Here is a 20217-nt window from a genome sequence, read left to right as displayed (position 1 = left end):
TGTCCAAGAGTGTGCAGAACTGGGCACACAGTCTCCCATGAGATAACCTTTTCCTCTGCCCGGAAAGGAAACAAGAGAGGAACTACAAAGAATGCTTGGTGAAAAATAAGTCTGCATCCATCTACTTCATGAACTTTGTCCCTTACGGAAATCACATTACCATCTTCTTTCGGGTTCAACAATCCAAGCCTCTGTCGTTCCACGTAATTGCTGTATCCCAACTGTACGAGCAATAACCAACACCATCCTGTATTAGACACGCTAAAGCCAGGCTTATTTTATTCTTAAAATAAAAACAGCAGTAAAGTTGAAGGTTTTTGCTCTATTAAAAGACTCAGAAAATAAACATTTCCAGCAAATATCATATGTAAAGGGCTCTCCCTTTAAGGCCACTCTATCTGGGTTTGCGCCTAGTAGAGCGTCTGCACCCAGCAGAGGTGAGACTGGCTGTCTCACCTTTGGCTAGGGAGGAAGGCTCTGCCGCTGCCTCCTGGCCTGTGTTTGCTGCCTCGTTCTGTCCTAAACCCCCTCCACTCCCTGGATCCTGGCGGTCGTCTGTGCCTTCCCTTTGCCTGGCTGCATTGGCTTCCTCCTCCTCACACATGGCGTGTCCAAACAACTCCCCTCCGGTGCGGTTCTCTTCAGGGAGCGGGCAATCGGCGCTAGTGGCAGTGGACTCGCTCTCTTCCTGTAGATTTTCTTCTTCTACAACCATGATTCCACAGACATCGTCAGTCACGCTGGCTAGGCTTTTGCCCTCTGCTACAGAGGCGGCCAGCTCACCCTTACCCTCCGGAGACCTCGACGCTTGTTCTTGCAAGGCTGACAGCTCTGTACCCTCCTTGTCTATCCCACGATCATCATTCACCTTCTTGCTGGTATCTGCTGTTGTAGCAGGAGGGTGTTTTGGATCATCCAGCAATTGGGAGCTGGAGCCCTGGGAATGCAAAGGAGCCTCGGGGTAGGCAGCTGTGGCACGATGCCTCGCTGCCTTGTATCTCTGCAAATACAAACAAACCAACGTGAGAGACAAGCCCAGCTCAGTAACTGTCACTGCAGCAAGGAGCAGCTGGTCCAGGAAAACCTGTACAAAAACAGTGGTGAGTGTCAGCTACACTCTGCAGGGGCCCGACTTGCCTCAGCAGCTCTCCTGGCCTGGCTGCTGAGGCTTTCAAGCAGAGAAGGGTCAGCTCCTGTGAGGAAAAGTGGCGATATTAAAAACTGAAGTCCCTCTCGCATTACTTAATCATGAGCGAGTGCATGGCAGACCTGTGGCTCCCGAGACAAAAACTCATGTTTTGGCAACTGTTAATCTCAGTCAGACTCAGGACTTTGCAGATGTAACAGTGCAAGTGACAGCTCTTGCTTCAGCTACTGCCAGGACGTGACTCTGGACATGTACCCTGGATACATGAGGCTATGCACTGCCCTCAGCTACAGAGGTGTGATTGAACGTTTATCAGCCAAAGCAAGACTTAAGTTGAAAGCTTCAGATTTTTTCACTCGGTTGATACAATCTGTGCAGTCATTGACACTGTTGACAGGAACACTAAGATATCAAGAATATCTTCTTGTTACAAGGTACTGAGGTTCTCTACAGAACAAAGGTAAGCGTTTCATCAATAAAATGACTCATTTGCACTCGCTATCATGATGAACCAGTAGAGGCGTGTGAAGAGATTAAAACGGCTACCAGCCATTTTCAAGACTGCACTTCAGAAAACCAGCAACGCTCTGTAGCTGTCTAACATGCGGTAGGAATCTGGTCTTCAAGACCCAGACAGAGCATGAGCTAAAGGAATAGAACAAAGCTCCCTCTTTTCCACAGCGGTTCCCTCCACAATCAACTTGCAGCTTTCTGCTAAAGGGTCCCTTGACCTGGCACTAGCCTTAGACTTGACAACTTAAGGAAGCTACTTTGAGCGCACTGGCTTTCACCGCTGCCTTAAGCGGCGCTACTGTAGTCTGCAGTGTGGAATTACAGCACATCGGACGGGCAGCTTTACGCTGTAATTCAGTTTATCATTGCAGGCTTGTTCTTTCTCTTCTCAGATAGTGGGGTACACACAATATCCTAACACACTGGAACTAGATCAGCGAAGTCATAATGTTGTACCCAAACTAAACCAGGTGCAAGCATGCCCATTTGTTGTCAGAGTGATGCTGTGAACTGCCTCAACAGCAGACAGTTCTCTGCTTTGAAACCCTCTGCTGAGAGTTATCTCAGAAACTGGCAATGATTTAACTCAGACTGCGACAACCCCAAGGCACCTAGGCAGCCAAGAATAATAGTTATCTGCCTGCAGATATTTAAGCTTTGACTCTTGTCATAAATAATCCCTCCAGGTCACTCTGGCATCCATTTGAAGAGCGTCTCATTTCAGCTCTAAGTGGGCCAAAAGGGACGCATACACACCACTGCTGCAGTTTCACTCTAAGCTGATCTAAAATAAGCCAGGAAAACGGCAAGGCCGATTCCTTCATTCCTGAAACGACTAGCTCCAGGAGTGGGAGAGGATGAGCAACCGTGAAGGAACAGCTGTGGTCTCCTCCTGCTACTTGCCATTCCCAATCCACTGCTCTAAGTGCTGGCTTCTGCAGCACCCCGCCCCTTGCTGGAAGCAGTGTCAGTTGACCAGGAATAATTTAACCTGTCTGAAGACTAGTAGAAAAACACAAAGTTTTGGGGGGCAGTGTGTGTGTATGGTTTTGGTTTGGTTTTTTGGTTTGGGTTTGTTGGGGGTTTTTTTAAACACTATGAAAAGCTGGTAGGGAAGCACAGCAGCTTTTGTTGGAGCAGGTTTTGGGTGCAGGCAGAAGACAAAGTCAGTGTGGGAGCCTCCCTCCTTGCACGGGTCAGGCAATACTGCTCTCCACTGCAAGGGCAGGGCCCAGGCAGTGGTCACGGGAGAGGGCAGAGACAGTGCAAGCCCTGCATACCCACCACAGGCGCTAATCGAGGCCCCTCACCCCCTGGCAGGTCAACAAGGACAGAACAACGGAGGCAGATTCCAGGCCAGCCCAGTAGGAAAAGCTTCTAGATACGAAAGCAGCAAGGGGCAATACGGCTTCTTTAGGCAGAGCCAGTAAAGCAAAGGAACAGCATTGGTTGGCAGAGCTTTGTGCTAAGGAGTTTCTAGGAAAGGGTAGCAGACAGACAGACAGACAGACTTGACTTCCTGTTGCAGGCTGACCCTGGGGGCCAAATGGACTCTCACCAGCTTGTAGCTTCCATCACATAAAGAGTCTGTAACGTTAAACTTCCAGATTTCTAAGGTATCTGATTTTACCAGGCCCCTTCATGGATAAATCACACCCACAGTTTTGGCTAAAGGAGCTGTTCCTACAGTATCACATGGAAAGATGCGTATGTACCAGCTTTCTTTAAAAAGAACAGCCTCTGTCTCTTGTTCTTTCCCCATCTTGACCCACCTGTAATCTGTCTAACAGAGAAGAGGCCTAGACTGAACGACAGACTCCACAGGTTCAGCAAACAGAGCAGACACTCTGAGGAAGATTTCCAGCCAGAAATGGGCAACAAGATGACAGCAGCAGTAGCTGGGAAGCAGGACAGGACTGGTTTTAGATCTACAGGGGCGATGGGAGACAAACACAGAGCACACCAGGAGAAAGCTATGGCACAATGGACACCAAGGATGACTGAAATGAAGACAAGACAGCTAACATGGTGGATTCACTGAAGAGACACGCACGGGGGTAACAAATGCCAGGCCATGCAATCGCCAAAGGGTCTAACCTGAAAGTTCTCAAAATGCATCAGGGACTTGCAGTGTGCGAGCCGGGCAGCAGAGTCGCTATGGTAGAATTTGTGACACAGCCTGCAGAGGTAACCTGCGACGGGGACCAGAAAATCCAGGCCTGCGAAACGGGAGGGGAAGGGAAATCACAGATCACATTGAATGGAACTCAAATAATGAAAGCATGTTAAAAGGGAAGGGGAGGGGAGGGAGGAAAAGAAAAGTGGGAAGCTTTGCTTCTGTTAATCAGGGATTTGCAAGATGACTTGCTGAATATCTCATCTTACCATGGAATGGCTGTGTGGTTGATATTCAGAGAGAAATCTGGCTGCCAGAGCAAAGAAACTACACAGAGCATTAAAGGGGGGTGGGAAAGGAAAAAAGAATACAATGGAAAACTACAGAGAACATGTGATCTAATGTAATGGGATCAAACCAAGCAGAAGACAGCAGGCGCGCAAGAGGAACACGCAGAGAACATTCACAGCATGAATCATTATTCCATCTGCCACACGATAGTGGAAGGTTACAGCGATATGGAAGATTGGTGTAAACAGAGCTCTCCTTGGGCACAGAACAGCCTCTGCAGAGCTGCCCTCCTCACAACCCGAGTGGCCGTTAAGAGGTCTGAAGTCAGAATCGCTTACAGGGTGGGGACCAGAGACAGCCATCCGGAGGCAACGCTGCCCAGTCCAGCAACATGTCTGCATAACCGCTAGGTAGAGCGTGGGGGTTCTGAAGCGGAGGAAACATGCACAGTTTGGGCTCTGGCACAGAGTTCGATACTGTCAGTACTGCTCAGTATCTCTATACAAGCTGCATTTCTGTTGGAAAGCATTCTAATCAAAATGCTTTCAGGCTCCATCTTTCCAGAGCATCCCTCATTTGCTACCTACTTTCTTCAGTACTCCTGCCCTACTTGTTCCATTTCCTACCTTAGTAAGGCATCTGGCTTTCATCCTTCTTCAACACAAAAGGCAGCTGACAAACATCAACCACATCTTTACGTGTTACCACACAGTAATAAAGCAACATGTGGCTCTTTGTCCAGGCAGCAGTGACCTGCACCAGTCCGATGCAGATGCTGGAGCACCATGGCCCAAGAAGTTGTTACAGCAGCGGGTAGAGACCATCCTCTCTTACAGATACAGCAGCATGTGGCCAGAGAAGGCTCTGTAGGCCTTTGTGCTTAACTATGCTTGCTTACCATAGGCTGTGTCTGGACAATACTTCTCGCTTCCTTCGTAATCCTCCAAAGACAATTCCTTCAGCCCAGTCTGGAAACCAAAAGAATGTTAGTGCCTACTGTATCTATGCCAGTTTTCTTCCTGGGCTCTTGCCTTTTTCTGCTAAGCTTGGGAGCAAAACAGAGGATTCACATACCAGAGACAGTGTTGCACAGCATCTGATTAGGGCACGATACAAAACCCAATGTCAGGAGGCCACTTCATTACAAGAGTCAAAAATGCCCCTTCCACTCCAAGCCTGAAGTAGCTTAGCCATGTACTGCTTTCTTGGTAACTGCTCTCTACTGGGAAAATACTTACCAAGATAAACCTCCACACATATGTTTGCTATGAGACCAAGCTACTGCTGGGCTCTTCAAAGAGACCGTGTCAGCATCTTTGTCAGAAACTCTTTCCCTTGAAAAAACGTTGCTTATGCTACTCAACAGCAAGGTAATGTTTGAAGACACCAGTAGGAGCTGTACAGCACAGCAGAAACACCCTCCTGCACCCCACACGTAGTGCCTGATTCTCTTTTGCATCATCCTGTGCTCTGGAAGAAGCCCTCACCCCACTGCTGTAGGTGCAAGGCTGACTGGACTTCTGACACCCTGAGCTCGTCCAGTCAAGACCAACTCAGTCGCAGGATCCCACAGCAGATTCTCAAATAGGTCATTCCTCCTCCTTTTGCACAGCGTACCTGCTTGGCAGCAGAATCCTCATTCTCTATCAGCACTACATCAAGGTCTTCCTCCTCACCAGCTCCCCCCTCCTCCTCCTCCTCTTCATCATCATCATCTTCAAAACAGCCAACAGCATCCACTGTGATCAACTCCTCTGAATCTTCTGGGCTGCCCAACTCCTTCTCTCCTAGCCTCACCTGTCAGGTATAGAAAAGAAACATCAGATCAACTTTGGACTCTCCATTTAATGAAGGAAGACGCCAGACTCTGAACAGACAGCATCTGATCAGCAGAAGGGACTGCAAGACAGGCACGAAGCTAACTCGCTTCTAGACACATCTAACTCCCTGTCCCTTTTTCACTCTATTTCTTCAAGGTATAAGAATCAAAGTCCAGCACAAGATGAAAATTAAAACAGGGCTGGAAGAACTGCACATCTTTCTTTCACCCCTGCAATAGTCAGGGAAGCAGAAAGTTAACCTGCTCCACCGCGTGGCTGCCTCCAGCCCCACGCAGCTCTCCCCTCAGGCAGTGTTACCTCTTTGGCTTTCTGTTTGTGCTCAGGGGACTTCATGTGCTCCACGAACTTGCGAGGGGTCTTGAAGTGGCGGCTGCAAACAGTGCAGAAAGGACGAAGCGAGCGTTTGGCCAGCTAAGGAAAGAGGGCCAATTCAGTCAGTCACAAGAGGCACCACTGGGAGGAAAGCAGATAAATCTTGAGTGAAACAAAGTCACAGCCCTGCATCTGAAACAGGGAGACTGCAAAGAGCATTGTCTTTTCAGCAGAAAGGACTCCCTACCTCTTATCTGCCAAAAAGATGGAAAACATGCAGACCAAAACAAACGTGGCTTATAAAAGGTGTTCTGGCACTTGCCCCCACAAATCAATAAATACGATGGCCTGCCTAAATTTTAGCTTGAAAACTTACAGGCTGCTGACCAATTCCTCCATTCAATTGATTAGATGAGTACAATAGGCCATATTTATCAAGAAATGCCAAGAATTATAACCTAGAGGTGTTTCAGGCCATACTGACACAGGATGACAACTGGAACCTCCCAACAACACCAGTGTTCAGAGGCAGGAGGTAGCATGGCGGTGTGCTTAAGACAGCGAGGATGTAACTGGCAGAACTTTATGTGCATCTCTGCACTCCAATCGCTTTTCCTTCGCTGCTTAGGGAGCAGGAGGTGCTAGATGCTTCCACTGAACCCCCATGAAAGGCCAGTGCAAAGATGAAATCCATGCTATGGTTGTTACCTTGTGTTCTTGGGTCCTGCGATGTTTGATTAGATCCCCTGTGAAGTGTATCTGACAAGTGTTACACCATCGCTGCTGGGTCTCTCTGAAGTGACAATGGATATATCTGTAAGTCACACCTTTTAACACTCCCTATGGAATACTGCAGTTTGCAATCTGTTCTCGGCATTATTTTCCCCAGCATTCCTATCTTTACAGGCTCGGATTTATCTTCTCCCCTTCCCAGCCATTTATATAGGTTGCTTTAGCTCATACTGACAAAAAAGCACCAGTTAAAACAAGTCTTCAACCTGATCTACTGTATTAAAAACTACACAGCAGGTCAAAGTCAACGCTGGTATCCTTCAGCAGGAAGAAAGTTGCCCAAAGGAGATTAAGGCCCCTGAAACCAGAGGGATTTTGTACCTTACCTAGGACACAGGGGCACCCTGGTGCAGTGGGGAATTTTAGAACCCATGTAGGTCCACATTCAGATTGAGTTTTCTAGCGCAGATCAACACTTACCCATCTTTTTCTGCTAGCACCTTCTGCTCCTTCACCATGGGCAGCAGTGAAACAAAACAAACATTGCTCATGTGCTGAATCTCCCCAAGTCGCTGCTGGTGCTGAATTCCAGCCATGTGGGATTGGAAATTCTGAGAGAGAGATTAGGAGAAAAATCCATTTAAATGTATTCCAAATACAGAAAGTAATAGTTATGAGCTACACTTTCCATTCTCTTGACTGCTGTTTAACAATGAAATGGTATAAAAGCCTACGAGTATGGCTGCCTGTGGATCCACCCACAGTTGCTCTCTAGCAGGTTGATTGCCAGCTCTTCAGGAGACGTTTATTTTATCTGCATGCTCGTCATAATTTTTTATGTTCCTTGTTCCTGACGCATGAGCCCTTGCTAACAAGCCTCCTGCTGCACCTCCTCGTGGCAGCCAGCCATCTAATCCACGTCTCTCGACCACCCATATCCCAGTCAGACCTGTGGATTTTTACCTGCTGACTGCAGCAGTTGGTCTTGCAGATATAACAGTAGAATTTAAGGACCGATTCAGGGTTGGGATCAGCTGTGCCCACCTCACAGGCCCAGTGCCCTGGTTTCAGAGCTGTTGTGCTGATAGCTCTGCTCTCACTGCTCTGCTGGATAGTCACTTTCAGTGAACCTCCAGAGCTCAACACCTGCCAAAAGAAGGAGTCAAGATTAATTCCAATCTCTCCGCTGAGGACACTAAATATTACACCTGCTTTTTGGCAGCAACCTAAGCTCTCTACCCCATAAGAAAATGCATTTAAGCTTGAATCCACAGGAGGCTGATCAGAAAGACTCTCATACACACTCCTTCTCCCAACACTGCTAAATCTGCGATCCCTGTGTCATAGTACCAGGCCTATTAGCAAGACAGTTGTTTCTGCAGCACCATGTGATCCAGCCTCTGGAGAATGGAGCAACAAACAACGCGCTGGTAAGGGACACGATCAGCTCATGTTTCTCCACTGCAGAACTAAAGGCAACTCAGCACCACACCTGATGGACTAAGGTACTCGTTTAAGGGCAGAAGGATACATTCGATCACATCATGATGTCTCCAACTATGGAAGACTATCAAGTCTGATTCACACCATAAATTAAATCTTTGTCTGCTAACATTTACACAGCATAAGATCCTGGTTTAACATCTAACATGTGGGCAAGTTATTTCATGCAAAAGACTCCTGGGTTGCTGCTTTCACCTGTGTCACATTTTTCCAATCTGCCTTTCAAAAGCACAGACTCCCACTATCTGCTCACGCCTGCTGTGACGGCAAGTGCCACAGCAGCTGCATCTTTACTACCATCACCTGAGGTTTTTTACATCTGCTCTTCAGCGACACAGAAGATGTCTTTAGCTGTGGCCCTCAATACATATATTTTCAGTGGCTCTTTCAACTCAACTTTCTGTCTTTCCAGACGAATACTGAAATCTTAATGAACCCCAGCATCCACCACCAGCCAGCAGTAGGTAAGGTGCAAGCTAGCAAAGGTACAAAAGCAGCAAGTCAGAGCAGACTGTGCACTAATTGCAGACATATTATGCCTTATTGCCAGGGACAACAGCTTACAGCAGGAGACGGAGCTCCAGACGTGGGTGCCATCTGGTTCCCAGTGGCAACAGGCTTCTCTGGGATGAAGGGGGAGGTTGTATGTTCTGCACCACCCCTGCACAGAGCGGTGTGTACTCACCTCAGGAGCCTTTGGTTCCTCAGAGCATTTCCTCTCTTTAGAGAGATCTTCAGCTGTGTACTCCTTTGCATTGCCTGTACCTAGGAAGAGAGAGTTCTTTTAGCTGCTTTAAATCAAAACAGCAATGGCAGAAAAAACAAAGCAGCAGGTGAATGAAGTCAGGGAGCTTTCCTCACAGTGCTCTTGGCCATAAACACAGTTCACAAGCCTTTCTCCAAAGAAACCCTTATTAAAGGGGAAACTTCCCATCATTTCCATTTGGTAGGCAACAGGTTTTTAGGGGACTACGTTTGGATTTGGTTCCTACATTTTCTGCTCCTTTCCCCTTCCTATATGACATTTCTGAGGCGACCCAAGGGATCTACAGACGCTGATCTACAGGTGTAGTTCCAGCAAAGAGTGCCCTAAAAGTGCAAATCACAGTGGTCAGCAACTCACCATCAGCTTGAACACGGGTGCTTGACTCTCCTGCTTCCTTGCTGTCTGTGGCATCCCCTAATGCAGGCTCCTCGGTCACACTTCAATATCAAGAAAATAACCTTATTTGCCATGTTACAGACAAAGAGATTCAGAAGACACATCAAGGTACAGGCTGGGGTCTAAGCTACCACACTCTCCACTAAACCCCCAAATCAATAAGCTACTGGAAGCGGTATTTCAGGCAAGGATTTGGCAGATATATAAAAAAAACAATGAAGAGTGGGCATTCTAGAAACAGCAGCCAAATAATCTGGACAAGAAAGGTTACAATTGACTTTTTGGATCACTGCCCTCTCCTGCAAAAGGCCTGCAGGGAAGTAAGTCCATACAGGAAATATCCTTAATGAGAGCTCAGAGCTCACGCCTGTCTTGATTCGTGACCTGCAGGGAAACTGCAGTACCCGGACAGTACTCCAGGCTGCCCTGTGCGTGCGGGAACAGAGACCTGTCAGAACTGAACGGGTTCTTAGTAGCGTCTTTCAGGGATTTCATCATAACTGCCTGCTCTCTTCGTATCAGTTGTGTTTCGTTCCAGAGTCCCTACAGTTCTGCCTGTGGGGGAAGTGGAACTATACAAAATGCAAATCAAAAGGACTTTGCTTTGTTTTATTTGGTACTGGTGATCTGCTAAGGAAAAAAAAGATCCTGAGGGGACTGCTGAGAATAAATGTCTGACATCCAGAGGGCACAAAGTGTACTTTACAATATCTCTCTCCATCCCCCATTTTTCCATCAGGGCTAACACTTTTCACCACGGCTCAAATGTCTTCTCTTTCAGGCCAGCTTGATATCCCACCCGCTGGTGTCCTTCTGCCAACAGGGAGCAGCACGTTCCGCACAAGCAGGAACGCAGACTGTACAGGTACTGCATCCAGTGATCCAAACACACAGGCACCACAGAATTTATCAGATTGATAAGTGATAATGTAACTGGGTTACATGGCTATAAATATGCAGCAGGGTTTGGGCAGTGCAAACACGAAGAAAACAAGAGTGGCTGGCATTAACATTATTTGTCAAGTGCTGCCAGCAGGCTCAACACTATACCACACACAGATGGTGACAGCACTCCAGGGCAAGGGTTTGCAGTCTAAACTGCAAATCTAAGGAGCAATCTAGGGGAGCAAAAGCCATCACGAGCATGATCTAAAGAGGAAATGGTATTATATGGATACTTGTCAGGCCATGCTAGAAGAAGTGGGTGTTCAAGGAGGATTTGAAGATGATGAGTGCTTTCTGCACTGAAATGAGGATGTTGTTCCAGGCATACAGATGGTACATAGGAGAAAAGGCAGAAGTGGGAAAAACCTGAAATGAAGAAGGAGGCTGGTATTCCTGGCCAAAGGAAAATGGAACAATGAAGCACGAAACAAAAGTTTGTGACATGGATGGGGGGGAATGTCCTTCTCATCTGTGAAGAGCAATATGAGAACAGTAAACTATTTTTTTCAGAGATCCATCATCTGTTCCTTGGAAGTAAACAGAAACACTTCAAAAAAAAAAAAAAAAGCTAAGGAATGATCTATTCTAAGTAAATATCAGCCATAATATATGCATCAAATCTGGCAGTCCCTAACTACTGCTCAGGAAAGGATTTTCCAATAGCAAGCTTGCTGCACTGAAATCTGTCATTCCTCAGACTTGATTCTTTTTTCAGTGTATGTAACAGGACTTTGATTAATACCCTATTAAATATTAATATTTAATTAAAATCAAATTAGCTTTGGCAAACAGGTTAACAAAGCATACACTCAAATATATTCAACTTAGCTTTAACGGAATTTATTCACTTTCTTGCTAATCAGAGTCCATAACTCACGACGGTCCCTGCTCACATAATATTTATCACTCTCTAATGTTTTACATGATCAAGGTACTATCTAAACATCAAAGTAATCCTGCAATATTCCCCCTAAAGCTAGCCATTAATCTCTAATCTACAGATGGGAAACAGAGAGGTGAAGAAACTCGTCTGAAGTCACACAGTGAATTGTTAACAGGGAGATAAGAGGACCCAGGAGTCCTGACTCACGGTCATTAACATATGTTTGAGAATTCTCAAATCAATGCCTCCAGAAATCTGTATTCGCTCCCTCCTCTTCTCCCTCCAGCGACAGTTCTGGGAGAGGTACAGCACCGCGCAGATGGCACCAGGAGCTCCGTGATGTGCCTTCCCACTAGATGGCAACACAGCCTTGTCTGTTCCCTCCTGCACCCGCCGGGGAGGCAGGGAGTGCCAGGATGGGCCTGCCACAGCCAGCGTGCCTGCGTGCTGCGCTTCCCTTGCGGATAATAGGATTGCCTTTGTCTATTTTTATCCACAGACTGGGATACTGGCAAGACAATCTTTGCAGAAGGGATACAGAACTCAACATTCATGGATACAGGCCTGGATACTAGGGAGTATTGATTCCCTTCCCTTTCTCATTCCTCAAAATAAACTACCCTCTCCTGTACCTACCATAACCTAACATATTCCAAGGCTTCTCCTCTCTGCCGACACGTGGCTGTTCATTTCCCTTTTTGACATTTAGGGAAAAAAATTAGAGAAATATATCAGAATAGAAAAGAACCTCTTTGTTTCTTACAAGAATCCTGGCAATAGAACACATGAGCAATCTCCGTTTTGTTGCACGTTTACATGAGCTGCATCTCTTATTTTTCATTCCCATAGCAGAGACCCTACAACGCCCTAGATCTCAGCAAGCATCATGAGATTTTCTGAATTGTCCATGAGCATCTGAAATACCTCCTACATGCTAGATATCAGGCCAGTACAGTACAGCCCTAATTATCAGAAAATAAAATTAGACAATAATTCTAAACCCAGTAACTATTTCAATACCCCATTCAATAAATACCTCTTCAGTCTTTTTGCCGCAGGCTCAGCATTCAACACAGCCTCTGTTGGAGTTCTTGGCTCTGCAGGAACACAGAAGGAGATCTCCTTAGCAAAGCAGACCACACCACCTTGAGCATGTTCCCTAATGGGTCATGGGGAATGGCCAACGGCAATAACGCTCTGTTAGAGCAAATAATGCTGTACACTTGATTATTCTGAATTTGAGAACTGTAGTGACAAGGTTAGATGATGACCTCAGAGGTTTGAGTTTTACTGCAGATGTCACTGTATGAGGTGTCATCCAGAAAGAAACCTATGTTTATGTCTGCTAAGTGGGTCTTAGTCCTATACCTAGGTGACAAGAGCCCAGATCATAGGAGCATTAACATAAGCCAAGGCACTGTAAGAGATTTGGTATCAGAGTTTCTGTTCTGACATCTGTAGTACAAGTACTCTTTCAACTTGTCTCTTCCTCAGCACGTTGACTGCAACTGGTTCTGCTTCATGTGTTTGCCTCCATGAGATGTTGAGTTCAGCACAGGTAAGGTAATATCAAAGCTTTAATTTCAAACCAGTTTGTTCCCCCCTCATCTTAAATGAGGCTCACTGTCAAAGTGACTTCTGAGAGGCTTCCAGAGATACAGAGCTAGCTTATAAAACCAAAACCATCCAGGTAGAAAGGGCATACAAAGCACATAGCAGAGGGCTATCACAGGCAGTTTAAGTATTTACAATTAGAGAGAAATGTAGCTGATAAATATAAATTCACCCCCAGTCTTTGCTGCAGGAATAGCCGTAAGATGCTCACAATGTCTAGAAGCATTTGTTTCACTACAGGCTTCCCCTTACCTGTGGATGGCAAGGAGTTGTTCTGCTCTGACCCTGCTTGCACTCCCTCTGGGATTTCCATTTTCTCATCACCTTGTGTCTGAGATGAAGAACCAGGATCTAGTTCCCGCTTCCTGTCAGGGACCCTCTGGAAGTCCTGCAATGGGCAGAGAGTCACTGCCAGCTTTCGGTCCTTCCTCAAACCCAACACACGGCCCAAAGCACCAGAGTTTTACTGTGGGGCAGGAAGAGGAATTCCAGTACACGGTAACGAAAAGAAAAAGGTGGTTTACAACGGGCTGCCTTGTTTCAGGCAAGTTTACATGGTTAAACAGAGCAACGCACTTTAATTCCACAGGCAGCCCATGACATTTCTCCAGTGCTTTAAGTTGCAGCTGCAGGAGACCCAGCTGCTTGCAGAGAGTAGGGTCACTTTAGAGGGACTCTGGAAAGATGCATTGTCAGGGAAAAAGGACAGTCCAAAATAACCCCCCTTCCCTTTGACTCTGGAGAAAGGACAGTCCAAGAGTGGAATTCTACCTTATCCACCACATCTTTTTGACAGAATGGGGCCAAATATGCAAAAGCTAATCTAAGAGGAGGTAAGTACCAGGCAATTAATCCAAGAATCATTTCCAGGATACAAAAGAGGTCTTAACGGTGGAAAGGGAGAAAGGCTTTTACAAAAAAACAAGCAAACAAAAAACCCTCACACAACACAACAAAAAAGTAGATTTTACAAAATCCACAGGAACAAGTACAATTCTGATCTTTAAAAAAGGGAAAACAGCCCAAAGGAACAAGTCATTTGGGAACAACAAACTGCTTTGGAAGGCCAATGGGGCAGAACTCTGGCCTCTGTGGAGAGCCAGGATGTCTTCTATTATAAGTACTTTGAAGCTGGTACTTCTAAAGGCTCCTTTTATATCTTAGGTTTAATCAGTTCTGCTGTGAGGAATTCTCTCTCTTGGGCAAGAAGGGACAAGAAACCTTTGCATCAATAAATGTAAACATGGACCACAAGAACCTCAGGGATGGACTTATTTCTGCATTTCCGTGTCAGCAGCATGGGGCAAAACGTAGTTTTCATTGTAAGGCTCTCTCCCTTCTCTTTTACTCTCCACCTACAATATAGTCAACTGCTGCAAGTGCAAAAGCAGCACAAAGCTGGAAACTACAAACCCACCTTGCGAAAGGTCCGGTTCTGCCGCTGGAAGGGAAGGCTGGGGAAGCCCAGCCGCGTCGGCTTTAAGGAGACCCCAACAGGTGGTGGCCCCAGGAGGGAATGTCTTGTAGCCTGAGGGAAAAACTGCTGCAGTGCTGGCGCCGTCATGTTAAATCCACGCAGGTTTCCTACAAATGTAAACACACAGCATATCACCCCCCTGCAAAGGAGAGACAAAATCTTCCACCTGTACAAGCAGCAGGCAGAGAGGGGAAGGGCTCCGTCGCGCAAAGCTCCGTACTCTACTGGGCGCTGTATGGGTGCTCTAGGCTCTACCCTCTTCAGCCCTCACAGAACAATTTGATGCGATAGCAATTATTACTATGGATCAGGCTATTTAATTATAATTGTCACTGCAGGCTAAGATCATTAGAGCAATTATTTGATCTGAGCACACTAGAGCTTGTGTTCGCAACAAACAAGGTCTCATTTTACAAGAATTCTCTGTAAAAAAAGGAAAATTCATCCCACATTCGTGCAGCTGGCAGCTCACACCATAGCATGGATGCTGTTTAACACAAGCCAGTAACAGCGTTTCATTTAAAACAACACTGGACTTCTCAAACAAAAGATTCCACAGTCCTCTCTGCCACCTGGTTGTCATGCAAGCTCAACATGTCAACCTAAACTCCGACACTTGAGACCCTGCCATTTCCAATTATAATGCTCTGCTCTCTGAACAGTCCTTTTCAGCATCCACAGACTATTAACTAAGTCTCACCAATTTCTTACGCAGGCAGTCCTCGCTATCCCCATTTCAGGGGTGAGGGAATGGAAGTGCCCAGATGCCTCAGCTACACCCTCAAAAGCTGTCCACCATTCTGGGAACCTAGGCTTGTATTGCAACTTTTTTTCTCTCTTACTTGAATTAGTGCATACTTTGGCTTTTTATCATCTGTCAAAACAGGGCAGCGAAGTTTGGAGACAGGCACCCACAATGTGAATAACCAAGCTACACTGTTTAAAGCCTGCAATGCAATAGGAAGTACTCCCCTATGCTTGTCTTCAAAAGTAGTCTAATCTCGTATTACTTACCATAAATAACCTCTCACTGTAAAAAGACATAGCTGTATTTAAAAAAAAATAATCTGTAAGGCAAGAAATTATCTCCTGCTCTCAATTTAAAGAACTTGAAGCACTTAGCTTTTCCTATTCCCATTGCCGAAGCCACGTACAGCCAATGAATTATTTATGCTGATGTTTCCCAGGTACAGAAACACTACAGCATCAGATATTCTTACACGTAACCCAAACCTGAATGATCAAAAAATTTCAGATTCCTAAGAAGGGCCACACTGAACATTGCACCCATATTGCATGTTACCTGCGGCTAGCCGGTGTAGATCATCACAACTCAACCCAGGATGCAGAGGTGAAAAGAAGAGGAACCACGCTAAGACAAAGTGCATGTGGATTGTTCATTAACATACCTTATCCTGCTCTTGTATCTATCTAGTTTGCCTCAGGTCCTCGGCATGCTATTTAAATACAACTTCTCAATAAGAGATTTTGCTTTAGGGAAGAGGTCAGCCCACGCTAACATCAAACGTATCTGAAAGGGGTATGGCTGACTGAAGTGAAGTCAGATGTTTTTCCTGACACAAATACATACACCAATCTTCAGCGTGTGGCTTGTCCTTCTTCGCTGCCAGTTTCCCTACAACCTGAGAGAGATCTGTAGAGAGCCACTGGAGTCACTAGAGAGCCCTCTCGTTAAATGGGCAAAAGAGAACAAAAGGAGACTTAACGACATGCAGAATAAATCTATTGTCTTCACATCTGGGCACGATTCACAGGCAAGATAAAAACTGCAGGCATTAATCTAAACTAGGCACTTCAAAACTATCCCAGCTACTGATTTTCTGCGTTGAAAAGAGCTGCCAAGTTAAGACATGAGCAAAAATAAAAACATATATTTATTTCTAGTATCTCTATGTTAGCAACGCTATTATTAAGGCAGCTTCATAAATTTATTTTGAAAACATCACATCTGGCAAAAAAAGAAGATCCACCTGTGGAAACACAGTGATGGAAGAACAGTGATATTATCCACTACACAAGTGACAGTCATTTCAGGGAAATTTCACAAGACAATTGAAACGCGAACCATTTTCCACCACAATATAATTTCTTTCTTTGTACTGCACTGTTTGGACAAAGACAAGCATCTACTGCAACCAAGGTTAATGTGATATAACAGACTATGAAATAAATTGTTTTAATCTTCCAACCAAGACAGACAAAAAATAAAAATCTAAGTATTTTATGTAAATATATTGATGAAAAAATACTTGCTTTATGAAGTCTAAGAGGGAAGACACGTATTTAGTATCTAACCTGACACCTTCTAGGGCTATTCCCGGTTGTGAACAGTTGGGCACACGGGATTTTCAACAACTGAAGAACCTCTGTGATGGGGACTATGGACAAATTTGAAGGGGAATAAAAAAAAAGACGACAAAAGGAACTACCAAATACAAGGACTGCAATGGTTCAGCAAGAAATAACCATGCTATGGTTTCGGTCCATGACGGATGATTAAATGACTCCAATAAGCAAGCGTCTCCCATAACGACAGTACCTTGCATCTGCTGCATGACTAAGGCCCGCTGAAGCATAGGATTGGCATTGAGCAGCGATGGTTGATTTGTTGCCCGTAAGCTCAGCATCTGTTGCTGTTGCGGTGGTGGCAAACCCCTGGAAAAGAAGACATTAATCATAAGTACCCAATAAAAACTGTAGCCTTCAATGCCAGGCACCTAACAAGTGTAAAACGGAGGAGGAAAGAACAGCTGAAATGCTGATATACATGCACGAAAAGATACCATACACTGGCACTGTATCCTCTTTCTTCCACTCTCCTGGAATTTCCAAAGCTGACAGATTGTCTATCAAGGAATTCGAGGTCAGAGAGAACTCCTTAGCACCAAGCCCACATAAAGCCTGTCAAGCAGCATAAAAAAAGCCCAGGAGCTGACTGCAGTTCTACAGAATTATGCAGCACTCGTCAGTAGAAATGAGTGATCTAGATCAGCAGCTACATTTAACGCAGCAACCAAAAAAAAAGAAGTTCTAAAAACCAGGGAGTTTTCTCAGTAGCTTAAAGAACATTTTTCCAAAATCGACGCCTCCCACACGGAGCCAGACAGGTCATAACTGTAAATGGTGCCCCCTAACTGCGAGAACCGGATGGAAAAATAAAGCACGGCCTTCATATTTAAAACACGAGGAGGAAGAAGCGAGTGGAGAAGGACTCTCCAGTTCTAAGGAGGGTGGAGCAGACATGAGAGAAAAGTCTGAAGAAACTGGCAGGCACTTCTTCAGGCAAATGCAAGGTCAGGCCCACCTCTAAGCACGACTGCTGACACAGCTAAATCTGCCAGGGCTGTAAAGAGGTACAAACATGGATCAAAATATCCACACTGGCAAAAAAAAAAGAAAAAAAAAAACCCACAAACCAAGCCTCCTAACAGAATTTACAGCAGCTCATCTTCACGTTTACTGCTCTAGATTGTTCCAGTCTCAGAGCTGAGATATTTATACCAGAAAAATAACACTTTTAAAGATGTAAGATGCATCCATGCTATCTAGCAGTCAGCCCCATACTGGCATTTTAAGGGCACCTTTGTTTATAGTATAAGACATATAACAATGGCAAAAAGAGTTAGAGGTTCGTATTTCTAGTTCAGCAGAAAGATTCCCACATTTACCTCAGAGACATATGCCTAATAAGGATAAATTATTATAATTTATTAAATAACAAATTAACTTTCTTCCTAAATTCACATCCAATTGCTTTGAATTTGCAGAACGCAAGTCTTTAAAGATAACAGTAACTGCAAATAAACAGATAGTTTCAGAGAATTTGTGTTAGTTCTACAAACCTCATCTCATCAGGGACAACTGCTCCTATCTAAGACAGCTGTTTTCTCACTTGCATTTTTTAGGAAAACCGCGGTTATTTGCCTTTTTATTTCTGGCAAATGTCATTTGTCTTCTAACAAACAAAACCTGATTTTCTCCATCCCCTCCCCGCCTCACAGCACTCAGTCACATCCTCAGGGCTGGTGCCACTGCAGAAATAAGTTCAATAATCTCACCCAGGCCAGGAGACCCAGGCAGAGAAAGAAAATAAATAAACAGCTTAAGTTCAACAATAAAATAACGAAGTGTGCGTGTCTGTGTGGCTCAGTTCGGTGCCTACGAGTATTTCTGCCGGAGAAGGCGTTTTCCCCGAGCCCCTCCTCGCTGCCCCAGCCCGGCGGCCGCCCGGGCCCTCGCCCGCCGTGAGGGGAGACCCTCGGCTCCGCAGCACCCCCTCCTACACGCTCTGCCCGGGGTCACCGTACGCGCCCTCGGGGGCTCCGAGCCGCCAAGGACCCAGAGAGCCGTGAGGCACCTCCGGAGCGCCGGAGCAACCGCCGAACGGCTGCGGCAGGACCCCCCGTCCCCCCTCCCCACAGCGGGGTGTGCCGCCCCCCGCAGGCCCCCGCCCCACAGCCCGGCCCCTCCTGCCCCACAGCCCTCCGCCCTCCCTCCGGCATCAGCCCCATCACCTCCCGCCCGGCGCCCTCCTCCTCCCCACCGGCCCCTCGAGGCCTCCAGCCCCCCGGCTCTGCCCCGATCGAGGCCTGCAACCCCCATGCCCCCGCCCGCCGGCTGCCGGCTCCCGCCTCCCTTTGTGGCCTTCCCCGCCGGGGGAGGGCAGGCCCGCAGCCAGCCCCGCCGCGGCTTTCGCGGGGCGAGGAGGGACGGAGGGGAGGGAGGCGGAGGACAGCGTTCCCCCGGGACAGGCCCAAGATCCCCGGCCTCGCGTAGCGGCGCTTACCGGCCTCCCTGCTGCGCCGGGGGGTGGCGGTGCTGCTGCTGCTGCTGCTGGAGGAGGTGCTGGAGCTGCAGCAGCTGCTGCTGGAACTGCTGCTGGTTGAACATGTCTGGGGAGCCCCGAGCGGGGCGAGCCTGAGACAAAACACGGGAGGGCGAGGGAGGCACCGGCTGCGGGGCTGGCGCGTATCAGCCCAGCAGCCATTGAGCAGGGGAGCCGCCGCCGCTGCCGCCCATTCATTCACTGAGCCGATCCCCCCCTGCCTCCTCCTCCTCCTCCTTCCCCCCAGGGTCATCGCAAGCAGCAGCCTGTGGAGGAGGTTTCCAAACCCCACCTCCCAAAACCCGCTCCCACCCTCCCCTGCCAGTGCAGCCCGCAGCCCGCCCCGCTCCCCGCGGCGGGGCCGGACCGGACCGGACCGGGCCGGGCCGGGAGCCGCGGCCCCTTCCCTTCCCCGCCCCGCCGGCACTCACGGCGCAGCCCGCGGCGTTCACCGCTCCCCGCCAGCCGCCTCCATCTTCCCACCGGGGACAATAAGCACCTGCCCGGCCCCGCTGCTCGGCCGAGCCGCGGCAGGAGGCAGCTCCTTCGGCAGGGCTGGAGGACCTGGCCGCCCCCGCAAGGCTCGGGATCGCCCCCCCTGGAGCCTCCCCTCAGGTCGCCCCGGCTTGCGACACCTCCATTTCTCATGCCCCGCACAGAGGCAGGAGTGAGGTCTGGGAGGGGACGGACACCATCTGTCCAGGGCCGGGCAGGGGGAACAGAATAAACGGCTGAAGAGGGGGAGCAGATGGCATCCCACAGCGTGGGTTTTCTGCTCTTTGCTTTTTTTTTTTATTTATTTTATTTTTTTTAAATAGTCCAGGGGAATCTTTGG

General features: G+C 47.3%; 1 protein-coding gene across 2 annotated transcripts; it reads right to left on the bottom strand.

The window, feature by feature from the left end:
* Nucleotides 1-322: 322 nt before the first annotated feature.
* Nucleotides 323-19447, bottom strand: CIZ1 (CDKN1A interacting zinc finger protein 1). Of its 2 annotated transcripts, none has more exons than XM_086475731.1 (15): nt 19344-19447; nt 17097-17212; nt 14477-14643; nt 13312-13447; nt 12482-12542; nt 9579-9658; nt 9141-9220; nt 7916-8098; nt 7433-7563; nt 6929-7013; nt 6206-6319; nt 5685-5864; nt 4966-5035; nt 3758-3879; nt 323-1000 (listed from the first exon to the last, which is right to left on the bottom strand). In XM_086475731.1, exons 1-15 carry the CDS (start codon nt 19445-19447, stop codon nt 395-397), a joined length of 2235 nt encoding a protein of 744 aa, XP_086331857.1. In that variant the 3' UTR covers nt 323-394. The 2 variants fall into 2 exon arrangements, with proteins under 2 accessions (XP_086331857.1, XP_086331858.1); XM_086475732.1 differs by having other exon boundaries at nt 9141-9214.
* Between the last annotated feature and the right edge of the window lie 770 nt (nt 19448-20217).

This window comes from Leptosomus discolor, chromosome 19 (genome assembly GCF_034619465.1).
Source record: "Leptosomus discolor isolate bLepDis1 chromosome 19, bLepDis1.hap2, whole genome shotgun sequence".
NCBI classification, from domain to species: domain Eukaryota; kingdom Metazoa; phylum Chordata; class Aves; order Leptosomiformes; family Leptosomidae; genus Leptosomus; species Leptosomus discolor.
This window is presented reverse-complemented; position numbering and strand designations above follow the sequence as displayed.

What these genes read in the sequence shown, in the direction of transcription:
- CIZ1 (XM_086475731.1), bottom strand. Translation starts at nt 19,447, where the DNA reads ATGTTCAACCAGCAGCAGTTCCAGCAGCAGCTGCTGCAGCTCCAGCAC. An exon ending in AGGAACCAAAGGCTCCTGAG is followed by an intron (nt 8,099 to 9,140) that starts GTGAGTACACAC and finishes TTCTTTTGGCAG; the next exon opens with GTGTTGAGCTCTGGAGGTTC. An exon ending in GTGCTAGCAGAAAAAGATGG is followed by an intron (nt 7,014 to 7,432) that starts GTAAGTGTTGAT and finishes TTGTCACTTCAG; the next exon opens with AGAGACCCAGCAGCGATGGT.